An 18053-nucleotide genomic window follows, 5' to 3' on the forward strand; every position below is an offset into this window, starting at 1 on the left:
AAATAATTTATGCATTTAGCAGACGCTTTTATCCAAAGTGACTTACATTGCATTCAGGCTATACATTTTTTTTACCAGTATGTGTGTTCCCTGGGAATTGAACCCACGACCTTTTGCTCTGCTAACGCAATGCTCTACCACTGAGCCACAGGAACAAAATGTTGATGTTAAGTGTTATTTTATGTTTTGCAAGTTGAGATTCCTATGAGCTATTCCCTAAAAAGTTAATGAAAATAAAATAAAACTTTTCTTCAGCTGAATTTTGCTGTACTATATCTGCCCTCCTTTATTTTTGTTGTACTGCAAAATGATTACTGATTCCCAAAAGGTTTTTGTAACAGTGTTTTGAATTGATCTCACTACTTCCTCTAGGCAGGAAAGTAGTATGGGTATGGTAACACTTTAGAATAATGGTCCGTTGTTAACAAGTAACTATGCAGGAAGTAATAGGTAGTACTACATTAACACTTAACACATTTACACTTAACTTGCTACTATTAACTAATAGAGAAGCAAGATTAACTAAGCAGTAGGATATTTTTATTTAATAATTATCAAATATCTAATAAGGAACTACCTTTGTCCTTAATTTGCTACTACTTACTACTTAGTTAATCTTGCTTCTCTATTAGTTAACAGTATTAAGTTAAGTGTTAATGTAGTACTTACCTATTACTTCCTGCATAGTTATTTGTTAACAACGGCCCATTATTCTAAAGTGTTACCAGTGGATTTACTTACTGTAGAGTTAACGAAAGTTATCATGAGCACTTACTTTTTCCCCAAATTCTGTTTTATTTTTTCTAAATTCCATTTTGTCCATTTGAATTTTTCTGGATTCTGTTTAAATTTTTCTAGACTCTGCTTTAATGGATAAAATAAATGTTATTAATGAAAAAGCATGTCTACTTGTTTGAAATCATGTAACGTACAGTATTTAACAGCAATTTATTAAAAGTTTAACAAAAATTACATTACATTTTTTTCTCAAATTCAGTTTTATTTTTACGACATTCTGTTTTCCATTAATTTTATGGATTCCATTTTAAACGTTTCATAAAATTTTAATAATAATCAAAAGCATTTGTAATTAATTGATTTTATAAAAAATATTATTATATTTTTCAGAAATAGTTGTGTAGGCCTATTTACATTTTTCTGCTAATTCTGGTCAAAAATTTTTTTCTGGTATATATATATTTATAATATATAATATATTAATAATTTATAATATATTTCTGTCACAGTTTCTTCAAGTTACATTTATTTTGACAGGTAGCTGTGAAGTTTTTGTTTCTAGCTACACTCCTGAACAAAATAAAGTCGGCATGAAACTTTAAGGCACAATATGTAATTTTTGCCTCTATAGAGAGCGCGTATTCAAAATAAACAAAGAGACAAAGGCGTAGTTTATCTGGAGGAATAACACCTTCTGTCGTAAGTGGCTGCATGTTGCAAAATAACCATCTTCTTTATTATCCTCTTGCTGGCCTTATTTTTACGAGGCCTTTAGATGAGGTGTAGAATTAAATGTTCTCTCCCAAAACAAATTGTGTCAAATTTATGTCATTGGCAGGCGACACAATGACACTATGGACACGGTCCGTGTCACTAGTTAAAATTGCTTATTTCTCTGGATTTAAACATTCTTCAAAACATTTGGGATAATGTAAGTACACAAGTCAGCAAAACACTGTTCTAGTGGTTTTTGGATATTTTAATAAAAAAAATCTTACATATTGTGCCTTGAATAGAATAGAATAGCTTTTCATTGTCATTGTACAGCTGTACAACGAAATTTTTTTGCTCTCACACTGAAGTGCACACATACATACAAAGAATGTACATTTAACAAAATGCAAACAATGATACAGAAAATGTAAACAGTGCAAATGTAAACAGTTATATATACCAAATGTGCAAAATAGGTATAGTGCAAATGTAGCAGATATGTACAGTAGTGAGTGAAATATTAATAAATCAAGAGAATTAAGGAATAAATATACAGTTAGTTGTGGGGGGATTTCTCTCCACTGGATTCACCGCCGACACCTTAGCATGAAGACATCTTTTATTTATTGAGGAAGACGAGGACGATCAATGGCACAAAACATGCCTAAAAGCGCGCGTGCGCGCGCGAGAGAGAGAGACTGCCTGAATGACTGAGCGCGTCCTCCATCAAGGGTAAGTCATATTCATAAAAAAAATAGTTTGCGATGTCCTAAGAGTAATGTTGTGGTAATATCCTAATATCCTTTCAATTTTAAGGGTAGTGTACTCCCTCATTGCTTATTGATTTCTAAAGTGAAGCATCAGCTTCAGCTTTCTCCCCCTGTTGTTTATACCAGCGTTTACCCTTCACGTCACTAGCGCCACCCTTGCGCCATAGCTCGTGACCGGAAGAGAAGATGAGTCGTTTTGAGGGGGAGGGGAGGTTAACGTTTTTGATTAAAGATTACGAGGGCACATGAATTTAAAAAAAATAATGAAGTGCACGGATAAATTATTTATAATAAACACTACAGTATTCCATTAAAAAATAAGAATTTTCAATTTTGATTTCATGCCGACTTTAAGACCGGGGGAAACATTACAAGTATTCGCATTTCGCGCTGGTGGATCATAACCAAGTTGTAAGTGCTGCTTCAAAATGGCAAAAGAAGAAACAGGAGCAAGAGACAAAAAATAGAGAATAGGCAATTTATTGAAAACTGCATTTAAACTCAGCTGATCAAAAGTTTAAGGCCATAGCCTTAAAAAGTTCTGCTTTTTAAAAAATCTGCACAAAAAATCTGGCTTTCATGTCATTGTCCTTCAGTCAGTCACACTGTCATGATCTCCTGATGGCAAAGGCAAAAAGTCTTTCTGTCTTGGAACTTGGCAGGATTGTTGAGCCGCACAAGCAAGGGTTCTCGCAAACGCGCCATTACTGCCGAGGTTGGACGCAGTAACACAGTCACTTTACATTTCGTGAAGACACAGGCCGATCCTCGACCCAAATTAAGGCCCTTACTGATGCTGACTGCAGCCCATAACCATAAGACGGCATCTGTGAGAGAAGGGCTTAAAGACCAGAAAACGTCTTTAAAGGCCACGTCTCCTCCCACGCCACAAACTTGCCCGTTTGGAATTTGCAAGGGGGCACCAAACATGGGACATTGAAAGGTGGAAGAAAGTTTTATTCTCTGACGAGAAAAAAATTAACCTGGACGGTCCTGATGGCTTCCAGCGTTACTGGCATGACAAGGAGATCCCACTGGAGATGTTTTACGTGGCACAGTGGAGGAGGCTCCATCATGATCTGGGGTGCTTTTTACTTCAATGAAATAATGGATCTTTAGGTTGTGCAGGGGCGTCAAACGGCGGCTGGCTATGTGGACATGTTGCAGAGGGCATCCCTCTTGACTGAGGGCCCTCGTCTATGCGGTAATGACTGGGTTTTTGAACAGGACAACGCTGCAGTTCACAACGCCCGCCTGTTGAAGGACTTCTTCCAGGAGAATAACGTTGCAAAGACTTTTTGCCGTCAGGAGATCATCATATAATGTTATTTAGAGCACTTAAGAACTGTGAGTATTCAGAGTAATATTTTGACAGCCAAAGTGAGTTATTTTGCACATTTAATTTCAAGTGTGTTAGTTTACTCAATTAACTCGAAGTATATTTGACACAGAGGTCAATTCAGTAATTCTGCCATTTGTGATATTTCCCGTTTGGGGTTAAATTGTTCCAAACTTGAGATCAACTTGATTGTGTGACTACTTCACAACTTTGAAATTTGAGCGGAGGAGACCAATTGTTGAATAAAGTCTTTTTTTTTTCTTTTGCGCACAAAAATGATTCTTGTAGCTTTGTAAAATTACGGTTGAACTCCTGATGTCACATGGATTATTTTACAGATCTCCTTGCTACGTTTCTGGACTTGGGAACATTTCAGTTGCGTTGCTGTCTATGCAGGGTCAGACAGCTCTCAGATTCCATCAAAAATATCTTAATTTGTGTTCCGAAGATGGACGAAGGTCTAAAACGGCATGAGGGTGAGTAATTAATGACAGAAATTTCATTTTTGGGTGAACTAACCCTTTAATTCAACATCTCTTAGGCATTAGTTTATTGAACCTGGTGCTGCTCCTTACTAATCTGTTATAAAAGAAGGTAGGGGGCGCTACACTAGTTAATAATAAATATTATTGATCATCTAAATGCCCTACCATAGATATCCAATCTATGGTTCTTACAAATATAGCTGCACAATCCCAGCAAACATGTGACGTCAGAGAGACGTTCAGATCATGTCTGTATAACGTCCGTTAGTTCAGAACCACTTTTGGAAGTCTTCTGGACGTGCAAAACTGGTTCAATATCTGAACGTCTGACTAAGACCCCTTTTGGACGTCTGTGGACGTGCAAAACTGGTTGACCAATTAACCTTCCATGAGACTTTGCGACCGTGGACCCACATTTTGCAGGTTATAAATGTCCATGGTTAATATTACGTAGTATTTGTTAGTATCACATAAACGCTTAAGTCTGGATAATCAATCATTGTGTCATATAGTCGGACAGAAGACCGAAAAGTAACACAATTAATTTTTTATGCATATTAAGACATTTTAAGGTGCTTTAAGTGTTCCAGGAGAGTAACTTATGGGTTTGGCGCCAGTGGTGGAGTGCAACATTTAAAATATAAAACACTTAGCAGTGTCAGTAATCTTGAACTGAATCTGATCTGTATATTTCATTTCAGAGCGACATATCGGAGTAATTCTCATTTGATTCAATGAAGATATAATAGTTTTGTAATAACGAATATTCTTCTTTATCTCTTTCAGGTTAAAGCACAAGGCTTAAGAAGGTAAGTTTCTGTTTAAGCAGACATAAATTTGTCTTAAATAATACAATGTTCCTAATTTTGTCAAATTATGTTTGTGATCTATTCAAGCAACAAAATATGTATTAAAGTGTTGAAAATGTGTTTTAGTTTTTTTTTCTTTCAAACATTTTTTTGTTGTCCCACATTATCAAATATGATTGAGAATGTGGGACAGCATGCTTTGGGTAATCTGGGACAGTCTTCAAATGGAGGAAATATGTATTTAGGGACTTTATAAGTCTAATGACAAGGGATAATATATGCTATAATGAGAAATGGGTGTTAATGTGGACTACTGGAGGTTATAACATTAGCATAAGTGCTAAAAAGACGTCTAAAAAAGACGTCGCAAAAACTTTAATTCTGGCTCCTCGGTGGACATCTTTTGAACGTACGACAAAGACGTTAAATTGACGTCTTTTGGACGTGTCTTTGCTCAGTGGGATGTTGTGGCATTTTCAATGAAGATGTATTGGTTTCTAAGTGTGAGTGATGAGCAGGATCTGAAATGTTGACCATTGCAAAATGGTGGACATGCAGACATATCTGGAGCAGTCAAATGTGGTATCTACATATATCTATAGAAAATACTTCCTAATTATTGATATGACAATATTAGCAGCTGATATATGGGTGGCATAACCTATATTTCTGTCAACGATTTTTGTCACTTATGATAACAGTCACTTACTCAGGAAATGACACAGCTAAATGAAATGCAAGAATTTAAGAAGTTTAATAATAACATATATTTAAAACATGATAAGTATGGAGGCATTTGAAGGAAAATACAGAACAGTTTAACCCAAGATTAATTATAGACTGATTTGTGGACAGCACAAGTTGACATCCATGAATATGTAGTCATTTAAGAAAACAAACTTGCTTAAACATCCATTTAAAACACCAACGCACAAATTAAGTAATATGATATTAAGTAATGACAGAAACTGAGACATTGTTATATGTCAATATATTGTGAAATGCACAAGTTAATTATTTAATAATTTTAATTTCACTTCTTTTAGGGATAACGAAACATGGTGGAAAAAAATCTTCATCCTGTTGAGAATAAAAGACAGGGAAGGTGTTAGCATTAATGTAATATCCATTAAACAAAGATCTTGAGTCATAGTCATCACTTACAGCAGTTAGCAAGCTGCTTCCACTCTGGAGACACGTCAGCCTTTATCAGCGCACAAGCGGACACATAATTATTGAAGGCATTGCAGAAAGCATTCTGACTTCCATCATTGAGACACATCTGGAAAAGGCAGTCAGCAGCAAATCGCCTCTTTGATATTATGTCATGGCACTGGGCAAACGGGCCTGTTTCATTCTCTAACATGCCACAGTAGCTTAGTCCGCTATATAGCAACTTATTTTCATCTGAGCAAGGGGGAAAGTGCCAGCAGTTGCCGTTGCTTTCAGGGACACTCCAAGACTTTGCCCATTCTGTGATGTCTGTCATGCTATTACCACTCGGTGTGACATAATCATCCTCCACATCATTATTGTAGGTTCCACACATCCCGACTATGTTATTGTAGTAGCTACTGGACAATGTCACCATAAGGGTATCTGCCCAGTTAAACTTGACCTCCAAGCCAAAATCTGTCTGCAAAACCCCTATACTGCCAGAGAGGGTGATGCTGATCCCTTCAGAATTTAAACTCACAGGAAGGTTTGAAACTGTGCCATCAATCTGGATAGGAAAAAAGGAGAGGAAGCAACAGATGTGTCATTTCCAGAGTGTAGAGGAGCCAACCCTGCTCTCCTAGAGGGCTACCATCCTGTAGATTTGAACTCTAACCCAAATTAAACACACCTTAACCAGCTAATCAAGATGTTAAAGACTACTTAAGTAAATAACAAGTAGGGGTGTTGTAGCAGGTTTGTAACTGAAGTCTGCAGAAAGGTAGCCCTCCGGGAACAAGCTGGCTATGCCTGGTGCACATTATTACCACTGATATGTTTTAATATCGACTTGATGGATATCACATGTCTGGATCTGTGATCTTTCTGTATTTTATGTTCTGTACTGACTTACTGTCACACGATTGCGGTTGCCTTGGATGAATGTGATTTCATGTCCTCTGACTGTAATGGTGGCTGACTTGACGTAAGAACCACGTGTGCCTTTGAGCATATCGTTCTTGTTGACGATGTTGAACGGTGTCAGTGTTTGGTCTTTGCCTGAAGTTTTAACTAAAGTATAGGTGCAAGTACCCTGGAAGGAGAAGTGGTTGCCATCAAAGGTTCTGTAATGAGGGTCTCCCTTGGCAATGCAAGAGGCCTTTGATTTTGCAATGCACAGTGCCTTGTTGTCCTTTACAGTGCAGTACTCTTTTTCACGGCACTCATGGTTACTGCAAGGATCTGGAACATGGATGCACATCTGTATTATGGTTTCATTTAAAACCTACTTGGGAAATGATGTTCAAAGTTTGTACTTACCTTTCTTGTAACACCCAGTGACTCCTTCTTTTTTGTCACAGATCTGATCGGTGCTACATTTCAAAGGTTCACAGGAGAACACTCCAGCTTTGCAGAGGCATGTTTCTGTACACTCATCCCGAATGATTGCCTCACCAGACTGCAGAACAAACAAGAGACAATAAGTTGCAGTGACTAGTAGGATGTTTGACTACTGCAGGAAAGAAATGGAATGGTTTCTCACCTTGTAAAACTTTCCATCTACTTGACAACCACAATCCTGCAAAGTCTTACATTCACCTCCATCAAACAAGAAGCCATCATCACACTGACATCCCTCCTGACATGGTGGACATCTCTGTGAGTTAGTCAGGCTGGCGCAGGTTGAGGAACAGGTGTCAGCGCAAAGCTCATAATGACTGTTACCTGAACACTCAAGTGCTGCAAGAATACACGATTGTTTTAGGGACTGCTCAGGAATTTGTTTTGGGAGAGAACATTTAATTCTACACCTCATCTAAAGGCCACGTAAAAATAAGGCCAGCAAGAGGATAATAAAGAAGATGGTTATTTTGCAACATGCAGCCACTTACGACAGAAGGTGATATTCCTCCAGATGTTGATTGACGTCCCAATCTCTTGACAGCTGGCAACATACCTTTGTATGTGGCGACAGTGAACTGTCTTGTCATTTGGTTGGGCTGCCACATCTTTCACACATTCATCAAAGAATGTCTGAGGTGGAATTTTTTCATAGCAACCAGAAAATGGCCCCTTCTCTGAGATTAGTATACTGCAAGCTGTCTCTGCCTCTTTCTGTTGGTCTTTGTCAGGATTGAAACAATTGAAGGCACAACCTGTTTTACACATCATTTTGTCTGATGGTGAAACCCAGGCCTCGGCAAAGTATTCCACAGAAGAAGTCTGAATACCGCCTGGCAGGAGAAAATCATCTGCACTGTTTCCATTGTAGTTACCACAGAGACCTTTGACTGCATTTTTAAAAGTGGATGGGATCTCGATTTTGGCCATGGAAATAGTATCATATGTCAGTTTCAATCCAAAGTTTGTTTCCACAACAATATTAACACCGCTCTGATAGACTTGTACAAGTCCTTCATTTAGAGTAGCTGGGAGATTGGTTTGAACTTTGTCCACCTGTAAAAAAACAACAACACCACAATACTTTGTAGGTAGCGGTTTTTGATCTCTTAAAACTATGGTCAGTAATCAATACATTACCTGAACCTCCCAGATGTGGCCAGGCAGCAAAGTTATCGTGGATTGTTCTATTTGTATTTCAACTCTTCGAGTGAAGACAGTCTCAGAGGAGGACAGCTGTTTCACTAAAACACTGAAAGAGTTCTCCTTATTTTTGTTCTGAGCCGTCTCTGCCAATCTATACTCACAGTCTCCTTCAACAGTAAACGATTTCCCATCAAATGACTGATAAAGCCCAAAGCCTGACACTGAGCAAACTGCTTTGCCATCAGGGAAACAGCCCTGAACCCCATTCAGGACCTGGCACTTCTCGTTTGGTTTGCAGTTGAATCCATCATCACACTGAACTCTTCCGTTCTCTTTGCACACACATCTCTGCTTGCACTTGTCTTGAGGGAAGAACTCCTGGCCCAGCTGGTAGTACAGGCCCTTGTAAGTACAGCCACACTGCTGCGCAGCCACACAGTCACCATCGCTCAGGATAAAACCTTTGTCACATGTGCAGCCTTCAACACAGGGAGTGCCCTTACAGTTCTTGGGCTCAGTGAGGCCACGGCAGGTCTGGGGGCATCCTGTTGCACAAACCTCATAGTGGCTGTTTGCCTTGCAGGTTGTAGCTGTAGAAATACCATATTAAGGATGAATGTCACTATGTCTTTAAAATAAACCAGTAAACTACTGTAATGTGTATTTCAAATTACTTGAGATAAACAATGTAATACTAACGGCAGAAACTGTCAGTTCTCCAGGCTTCCACCTGGCCAAGTGCCTCTTGGCAAGCAGCTGTGTATGCAGTAAGAGCACTGCAGAGGGCTGATGAATGGCCACCATACATACACATATCATACACACAATCTTCATAAAACTGATTTGGATTCACTTTAACATGGCAACCTTTAAATGGTCCCTGTTTGTCTGTGATCTTGCTGCAAGGCTTTGTAAAAGTGACTTGGTTTCTCTCTGTGGCATCACATTTAGGACATGCTTTGCCCTGACATCCATCTGAGCATCCAGGGTCATCTTTGACTTTCCAGCTGGTTCCGAAAATTGTTGGGTTTGAAACAAGGGTGTTGTTCGGATTCAGCAAATCATCATTGGCATTGCCGTTCCAGTTGCCACAAAGCCCTCCCACTTCACCGGAGTAAGTGCTGGGGAGAATCAGCTCTACATGGCTTTCCCAGTTGAATTTCAAAGTCAGACCAAAGTCAGTTTTTATCACACCAAAGTACCCACTGTAGAATATAGAGAGCCGACCATCTTCTAGTTCAAATGGCAATTTCACATACAGATCGTTGACCTTCAAGAAAAATTAATTCCATCAATTATGTTCAAAGTCAAGTGCTTTTTTTTTCTTTTGGAGGTGAGTGTATAGTAAGATTAACTCAATTTATGCATGCAGTTATTCATATTATGGTGTATAATTGTCTTTTTGAAGAACTGACCTTTACTTTGCGTGGACTTTCCTTACTTAAGACAATTGTGTATCCATAGACTGTTAATGATACAGTCTTGGTAAAAGAAACTGCCATGTTCCTTCCTCTGTTCTCATTCTTGACCAGTACCTCAAAGGGGATCAGTGATGGCTCAGCTGTATTGAGTAGTTTGGACAAATAATAAGTGCAGGTTCCTTGGAAATCAAAGGTTTTACCATCAAATGTGCGGTAGTGTGGATCCCCTGCACCCTGACAGGTACTATAGGACAATGGGTAACAGTCTTTCACTCCATTCTGTGTGCCACACACTAGAGAATTCTTACACTTTGTTGGTGTGCATTCAACATTTCCAGTTTGAGGGTTGCACACGCATTTCTCTGTGCATTGTTTCTCACCCCAAAATGTCTGCTCGGGTAGATAATATCGGCCTTTGTAAGTGCAGCCACACTTTTTCACAGGTATGCATTCATCTCCTTTACGGACAAAACCTGCATTGCAGAGGCAGCCCTCCACACATGGCAGCGTGCACTTGCTTGGTGCATCTCGATCAGCACAAGAGGCGGCACAGGCTGTGCCGCAGGCGTCATAATACATGTTGACTGGACAGTATGTGTCTTTTAGGAATTAAACAAAGAAAAAAGAAAAAAAATTAAACCTGGAATATAAACAAATATTTTGCTTTTATGGTACACTTATTATAATGCTAAATACCTTTGTTGTAGCATCCAATGGCACCATCTTTTTTGCCACAAATCTCATCTTCAACACATTCCAAGGGTTCACAGGAGAACACTCCAGCTTTGCAGGTGCATTTCTCATCACACTCTCCTCGAATTACTGTCTGACCAGACTGCAAAATAATATTTTGGTGGGAAAGACAAAAAGTTACGGTTTGATTACTATTAGCAAAAACGAACAAACAAAGAACTGACCAGATAGATTCTCACCTTGTAAAACGTCCCATCTACATGACAACCACAGCTATCCAAAGTCCTACATTCACCTCCATCAAACAAAAAGCCATCATCACACTGACATCCTTCCTGACACAATGGGCATTTCTGTGACTTTGTCAGGCTTGCACAGGTCGTGGAACAGGTGTCAGCACAGAGCTCATAGTGACTATTTTTGAAACATGTGAGTGCTGGAAGAAAAGAGAGCAGTTTAAATAAAAATGCTTAGGATTCAGTTCAAGGTAGGACAATTACTATTCCAAATCTCCATTGGCATATCTAAATGGAAATTTAAAAGCATTAAGGGGAATTTAGATAAGCTAGAGTAGAGTTATTGTTAAACCGGAAGAATGCAGCCACTTACGACAGAAGGTTTTATTCCTCCAGATGTTGACTGACGTCCCAATCTCTTGACAGCTGGCAACATACCTTTGTATGTGGCGACAGTGAACCGTCTTGTCATTTGGTTGGGCTGCCACATCTTTCACACATTCATCAAAGAATGTCTGAGGTGGAATTTTTTCGTAACAACCAGAAAATGGCCCCTTCTCTGAGATTAGTATACTGCAAGCTGTCTCTGCCTCTTTCTGTTTGTCTTTATCAGGATTTAAACACTTGGAGCCACAGCTTGTTTGGCACATCATTTTGTCTGATGGTGAAACCCAGGCCTCAGCAAAATCTACCACGGAAGCTGCCTGAATACCACCGGGCAAAAGAAAATCATCTGCATTGTTTCCATTGTAGTTACCGCAGAGACCTTTGACTGCATTTTTAAAAGTGGATGGGATCTCGATTTTGGCCATGGAAATAGTATCATATGTCAGTTTCAATCCAAAGTTTGTTTCCACAACAATGTTAATACCGCTCTGATAGACTTGTGCCAGTCCTTCATCTACAGTCGTGGGGAGATAGGTTTTAACATTGTCCACCTGTAAAGAAAACACCAACATAAAACTTAAAACTCTGTAGGCAGCAGTTCCTGATCTCCTAAAACTATGGTCAGTAATCAATACATTACCTGAACCTCCCAGATGTGGCCAGGCAGCAAAGTGATCGTGGATTGTTCTATTTGTATTTCAACTCTTCGAGTGAAGACAGTCTCAGAGGAGGACAGCTGTTTCACTAACACACTAAAAAAGCTCATGTCCTCATCCTTGCCTTGAGCTGTCTCTGCCAATCTATACTCACAGTCTCCTTCAACAGTAAAGGATTTCCCATCAAATGACTGATAAAGCCCAAAGCCTGACACTGAGCAAACTGCTTTGCCATCAGGGAAACAGCCCTGAACCCCATTCAGGACCTGGCACTTCTCGTTTGGTTTGCAGTTGAATCCATCATCACACTGAACTCTTCCGTTCTCTTTGCACACACATCTCTGCTTGCACTTGTCTTGAGGGAAGAACTCCTGGCCCAGCTGGTAGTAACGGCCCTTGTAAGAACAGCCACATCGTTCCATAGCCACACACTCACCATTGCTCAGGACAAAGCCTTCATCACATATACAGCCTTCAATGCAAGGAGTGCCCTCACAGGCCTTGGGCTCAGTGAGGCCATGGCAGGTCTGGGAACATCCTGTTGCGCAAACCTCATAGTAGCTGTTTTCCATACAGGATGCAGCTGTGGAGAAACAATATAGAGGGCTAATTTTACAATATTTCTTGCATCAATTCTGAGTTATGTATAATTCAAAATCTTAAAAGGGTCATATGATGCGATTTCAAGTTTTCCTTTCTCTTTGGAGTGTTACAAGTTGTTCGTGAATAGATAAGAACCCTAAAGTTGCAAAGACTAAATTCTCAAACCAAAAGAGATATTCTTTATAAAAGTTAAGACTCGTCCACGCCCTCCTAAAATGCCTCGTTCAAACACGTAAACAATGAAACAATGGAATGAATACTAACGGCAGAAACTGTCAGTTCTCCAGGCTTCCACCTGGCCAAGTGCCTCTTGGCAAGCAGCTGTGTATGCAGTAAGAGCACTGCAGAGGGCTGATGAATGGCCACCATACATACACATATCATACACACAATCTTCATAAAACTGATTTGGATTCACTTTAACATGGCAACCTTTAAATGGTCCCAGTTTGTCTGTGATCTTGCTGCAAGGCTTTGTAAAAGTGACTTGGTTTCTCTCTGTGGCATCACATTTAGGACATGCTTTGCCTTGACATCCATCTGAGCATCCAGGGTCATCTTTGACTTTCCAGCTGGTTCCGAAAATTGTTGGGGTTGAAGCAGGAGTTTTGTCAGGAGTCAGCAAATCATCATTATTGTTGTTGTTCCAGTTGCCGCAAAGCCCTCCCACTTCACCGGAGTAAGTGCTGGGGAGAGTCAGCACTACATGGCTTTCCCAGTTGAATTTCAAAGTCAGATCAAAGTCAGTTTTTATCACACCAAAGTACCCGCTGCGGAATATGGAGAATCGACCTTCCTCTTGTTCAAATGGCAAATTCACAAACAGATCGTTGACCTTTAGGACACAAATTACCAAATAATTAACAATTTTAGTTAAAAGTATTTTGAGTTTTTGTAGGTCAGTGTGTAATGGGTTTTTATACAAAGTTTTTAATGTACTGACCTTCACTTTGCCTGGATCATCTTTACTCATGACAATTGTGTATCCATAGACTGTTAATGATACAGTCTTGGTATAAGCAACTGCCATGTTCCTTCCTCTGTTCTCATTCTTGACCAGTACCTCAAAGGGGATCAGTGATGGCTCAGCTGTATTGAGTAGTTTGGACAAATAATAAGTGCAGGTTCCTTGGAAGTCAAAGGTTTTGCCATCAAATGTGCGGTAGTGTGGATCCCCTGCACCCTGACAGGTACTATAGGACGTTGGATAACAATCTCTCACTCCATTCCGGGTTTCACACACTTGGGATTTCTTACATTTTGTCACTGTACAATCAACTTTTCCAGTTTGAGAGTTGCACACACATTTCTCTGTGCATTTTTGGTCCCCCCAAAATGTCTGCTCGGGTAGATAATATCGGCCGTTGTATGTGCAGCCACACTTTTTCAAAGGTATGCATTCATCTCCACTGCGGACAAAACCTGCGTTGCATTGGCAGCCCTCCACACATGGCAGCGTGCATTTGCTTGGTGCATCTCGATCAGCACAAGAGGCAGCACAGGCTGTGCCGCAGGCGTCATAATACATGTTGACTGGACAATCCAGTGCTGGGAGGAGAAGAGGAAAACAAAAATATAAATATTCTGATTATATAGCACATTAATTGTCTGTCAAAATGCTAACTCTATTAACAAAACAATTTTATAAACAGCACCGTGTAAATTTTCAGTTCACATTCTTAAATCCAAATATTAAATTAATTAAAATATATATGCATATACACACTTACGGCAGTTGGAAAGTGTCCTCCATTTTCCAGGAATCTTGATTCCAGCTGACATGCAAGCATCGACGTAGCTTTGAATGTTATTGCAGAGGAAGCTTCTCATACCATTATTAATACAGACATCATAGACACAGTTATCTACATACATCTGGGGATCCACAGTGTCGTGGCAAATAGCAAATGGCCCATCCGTTTTAGCCATGACACCACAGTTTGTGTCTTTTTTGTACTCGTCTTGAAGACCTAAAGAGCAACTTGGGCATTGTCCATTGCAGTCATCATTGCAAAACAAATCATTATCTGGAACTTTCCAGGTCTTAGCAAACGCAATGACATTGGAGAGCACTTGGCCTTTGGGATCAATAAATTCATCTCTTCGGTCACCATTATAGTTTCCACAAAGACCACCTACAGTCTGGAAATAGCTACTTGGGGCTGTAATGTACAACATCATATTCCAGTCATATTTCACCTCTAAGCCAAAATCCGTCGATATAATGACATTCCATCCCCTCTGATCGACTTTTATTTTGCCGCCATCTATAGTTAAAGGCAGGTAAGTGTTTTCACCGTCAAACTAAAATGAGAAACGCCAAAGAGAGAGATTTAGTTACTGTTCAGAGTGGTTATAATTACATTAAGAAACTAATAAGAGTTTTAAAGTGCTTTTCATTTTTACCTCTACTACTCCTCTTTGGCTGCCAGCCACCACTTTATGATTGTACACAAGGACAGAAACCGTCCTTACATATGCCACCCTTGTGCTTCCCCGGTGATTATTCTTTGCCAAGATGGTAAAAGGTGTGAGGCCTTTTTGAGGCTTTGTATTGTTTACCATGATGTAGGTACAAGTTCCCTGAAAGTCAAATAGTTTCCCATCAAATGTTTTGTAATGGGGATCGCCAACTGCCTGACATGTGGCAGTGGAAGTGGGGACGCAGACACCCTTTCTGCACTCCTCCTGCTCACGGCACTTAACAATCTCACAGGGGTCTGGTGGAGCCGGTGTTGCCGTAAAAGCTTAGGGAACAAAGGAATTGTTTTTTGTTTTTTTTTAGATTTCAGTCAGTTACTATTCATATGTCATTATTCAGTCATATGTACTGGTATGTTATTATTCAGACATGATTTCTTACCTGTGTTACACACTCCTGTGGTGGCATAACCGTGCCTTATTTTCCCACCAAAAACATAAGCAGCCATCAGCGAATCACCAGATACAGTGATGGGACCTTTCTGTGTACCAATTGACTTGGTAGCCCATACAAACTTTTCATTAGCAGGGAATGTTTTCCACTTCAATGAACCGCTGATAGTGGAGGCTGATGCTGCTTCGGCAACAACAACAAGAGTGTTATCGTAGCCATCTTGAGCATGAATGGTCCATGATTTTGACATCTCAGAGGTGGGTATGACATTGGTTAGAAACTCATCATTGGGAAAATTGCTACTGAAATACATTACCATTACGTTGTTACTACTTTGAATGAGCTTAGCATTTTTGCTCAAATCAACCGTTAAAACGTCTCCAGCATTTAGTTTGTTTTTTTTGTGATGCCAACTATGCCCACTGAAAACTGACACAATAGTGTTGTCCTCTGGAGCAACCACATAGGCTGTGTCCTTGCTGAAGGACTGATGCATTGCAGGGACCAAGTATTCATTGGAGAGAGACTCAACTGGCACCAGCTGCTCAAAGACATGCTCACAGCTGCCTATGATCATGGAGCACTCGTGTCCTGCCAGGACAGCCACTGGAGACGTGGATTTAATTTGTGTTCCAGTCAAAGTTTCAAGACTGCGATGTTGATAAACTTCGTAGGGAGCCAACTTGATGGTTTTGGTTTTTCCAAAAATGGCATTCCAAGGATTTCCTGAATTGGAGACAATCTCGACTGTGTTCATATAATTGCCGTTGATTATGGCTACCAGCTTTTTATACGGACTTGGACCCGTGTTCGGAGTAAAAACTACATAACGCTGGCCAAGTTGATTTATTGGGAAGATCACACTGCTGTCTCCGGTGAATTCCTTTAAGTTGGATGAAACGACTGAGATATCGGCAGTAGAAGAGATGTAGACAGTTTTGCGGAAGGCTCCGTCACCTTCAATCTCAGTGTTTTGTGGGAGGACAATCCATTTGGTCTCACCTTGTCCAACGCTCACTTTTTCACTGTAGCTCAGTGCCTTTATCTCAATTTTCACAGTGGCAGGGGAATTATGTGCTGTTATGGAGAGAGTCAGACTGGCTTTTCCATATTGGTAATTTGTCATGAAAGCAGTGATGAATTCACGGCCTATTGGACATCCGCTGACTACTGTAGTAAAACAGAAACACAGTATGTATTTAAAGCAAACATTATTATTAGTAATAGTATAGCATTACCAAATAAAAAAATAGAAAAAGAAAAATTACGTTCCATTAAACATCTTAAGTATTAGAAACCATATTACAATGTAATTCTTATATTGCAATTCTTAAGACTGTGATAATCTTACCAGTTACTGTTAAAACTGCCAGATAGCAAAGAAAAGATTGCGTCTCCATGGCTGTAAAAGAGGAACAAAATTTTAGTTTTAAGTCTTACAAGGATGAACATAATTCTGAAGAGTAGTGATCAATACTTACCTGGAGCCCAGGTTTCTTGTGAACAAAATATTAAATAAAGGGAGGGCTTATATAGTATTGCTGTGACGGGGAAAAAAGTACATTCCGGAAACAGGAACTCACTTTTAAGGTACATAAAAATGTGTGTAAATTAAAGCTAATAAGTGTTCTGCATCACAGCTATTGCAAACATGACACTGACGACAGAAAGACACACAATATTTATTAATAGTTATTACACACAATATTTACGAGTTTATAGAACAAATATACTTTAAGGAGGGAAGGATTCAGATGGTTTGAAGTGTGTGTATATGGATCTAAATGAACATACCACTGTGTACATTTCCTCCCTCTACAACCAACAAACTCGACTATGTGTTCACAAAATACATTGAAGATTCACAAAGCATATGAGCAGTCACAGGGCACTAGAACAGCCCTTTAGCGGTAGTGGCTTCAGCCCACAATTTCCCATCAGTCACACGCTTACCTGAGTGTTTACATTAATCAATTTGGGTGATTATGCTGTAAATGCATTTCATGTTAACTTGCGTATATGCATCTGATGTGCAATGTAAGTTTAGCATTTAAATTCTACAATCTTTGTCAGCGACTGTGTGTACTATGACACATTGTTCACACAGAAACAAGGCAGATGACTTAGGGTAAAAGATGTTTGCGCAGTCTTCCTGTTTAAATGGATTGTATGAGCAATGTGACGGTACAAACAGAAACTGATGTGTTTTAATTACTTTGTTTGCCTGACATGTTTGCCTGATAGTGTCGGTTGACTTTTTTTCAGTCTGAAACTAGTTAATCCTCCACTTGAAGGGATCAGACTTCTCAGAACTGCTTCTGTTATTTCCCTAATCTAATTCAAACCTGAGCCTCCAGAATAGTTAATGAGTTCATGTCACCTGTCACTTGAAGATTAATATCACAAGATATTCGATTGCACTCTTATTTAGGTCTGGGCCAAACAAGTGAATAATTTGTGATGGAAATCAACTTACTGTAGTTGGAAATAGATGGAAAGAAGAGAGTGCCTTGAATCTGTTCATAGTATGATGACATAAAGAGTACAAAGACATTTTGGAGGGCAGCATCAGAAAGCTGCATCTCTGTCACTGCTGGGTCTTCCAGCTGGACAGTGATTCTAAAC

The 18053-nt window shown here is 39.5% G+C and overlaps 1 protein-coding gene and 1 long non-coding RNA gene across 2 annotated transcripts; one reads left to right on the forward strand and one right to left on the reverse strand.

The window, feature by feature from the left end:
• Positions 1-1412: 1412 nt before the first annotated feature.
• LOC107746820 (uncharacterized) lies at positions 1413-7750 on the forward strand. Its single transcript, XR_001640735.1, has 3 exons — positions 1413-1437; positions 4700-4701; positions 7693-7750. It is a non-coding gene; the product is annotated as an uncharacterized LOC107746820 (long non-coding RNA).
• Positions 5590-16919, reverse strand: LOC107746818 (IgGFc-binding protein). Its single transcript, XM_016561136.1, has 20 exons — positions 16910-16919; positions 16780-16830; positions 15417-16598; positions 14960-15300; positions 14284-14857; positions 13497-14101; positions 12818-13388; positions 11935-12533; positions 11281-11845; positions 10911-11107; positions 10675-10813; positions 9973-10577; positions 9257-9827; positions 8552-9147; positions 7903-8467; positions 7554-7750; positions 7331-7469; positions 6924-7252; positions 6020-6578; positions 5590-5935 (listed from the first exon to the last, which is right to left on the reverse strand). Coding segments are annotated over exons 2-20 (8385 nt in total). The 5' UTR covers positions 16829-16830; positions 16910-16919; the 3' UTR covers positions 5590-5933.
• Between the last annotated feature and the right edge of the window lie 1134 nt (positions 16920-18053).

This window comes from Sinocyclocheilus rhinocerous, unplaced genomic scaffold (assembly GCF_001515625.1).
Source record: "Sinocyclocheilus rhinocerous isolate Xijiao unplaced genomic scaffold, SAMN03320098_v1.1 scaffold468, whole genome shotgun sequence".
Lineage (NCBI taxonomy): Eukaryota > Metazoa > Chordata > Actinopteri > Cypriniformes > Cyprinidae > Sinocyclocheilus > Sinocyclocheilus rhinocerous.

Bases quoted from the DNA above. Each gene is read 5' to 3' on its own strand.
- LOC107746818 (XM_016561136.1), bottom strand. From the start codon at position 16,828: ATGGAGACGCAATCTTTTCTTTGCTATCTGGCAGTTTTAACAGTAACT. The intron at 11,846-11,934 runs GTAATGTATTGA...TTTTCTTTACAG, and splicing joins GCCACATCTGGGAGGTTCAG to GTGGACAATGTTAAAACCTA. The intron at 6,579-6,923 runs GTAAGTCAGTAC...TTTCCTATCCAG, and splicing joins GCAACCGCAATCGTGTGACA to ATTGATGGCACAGTTTCAAA.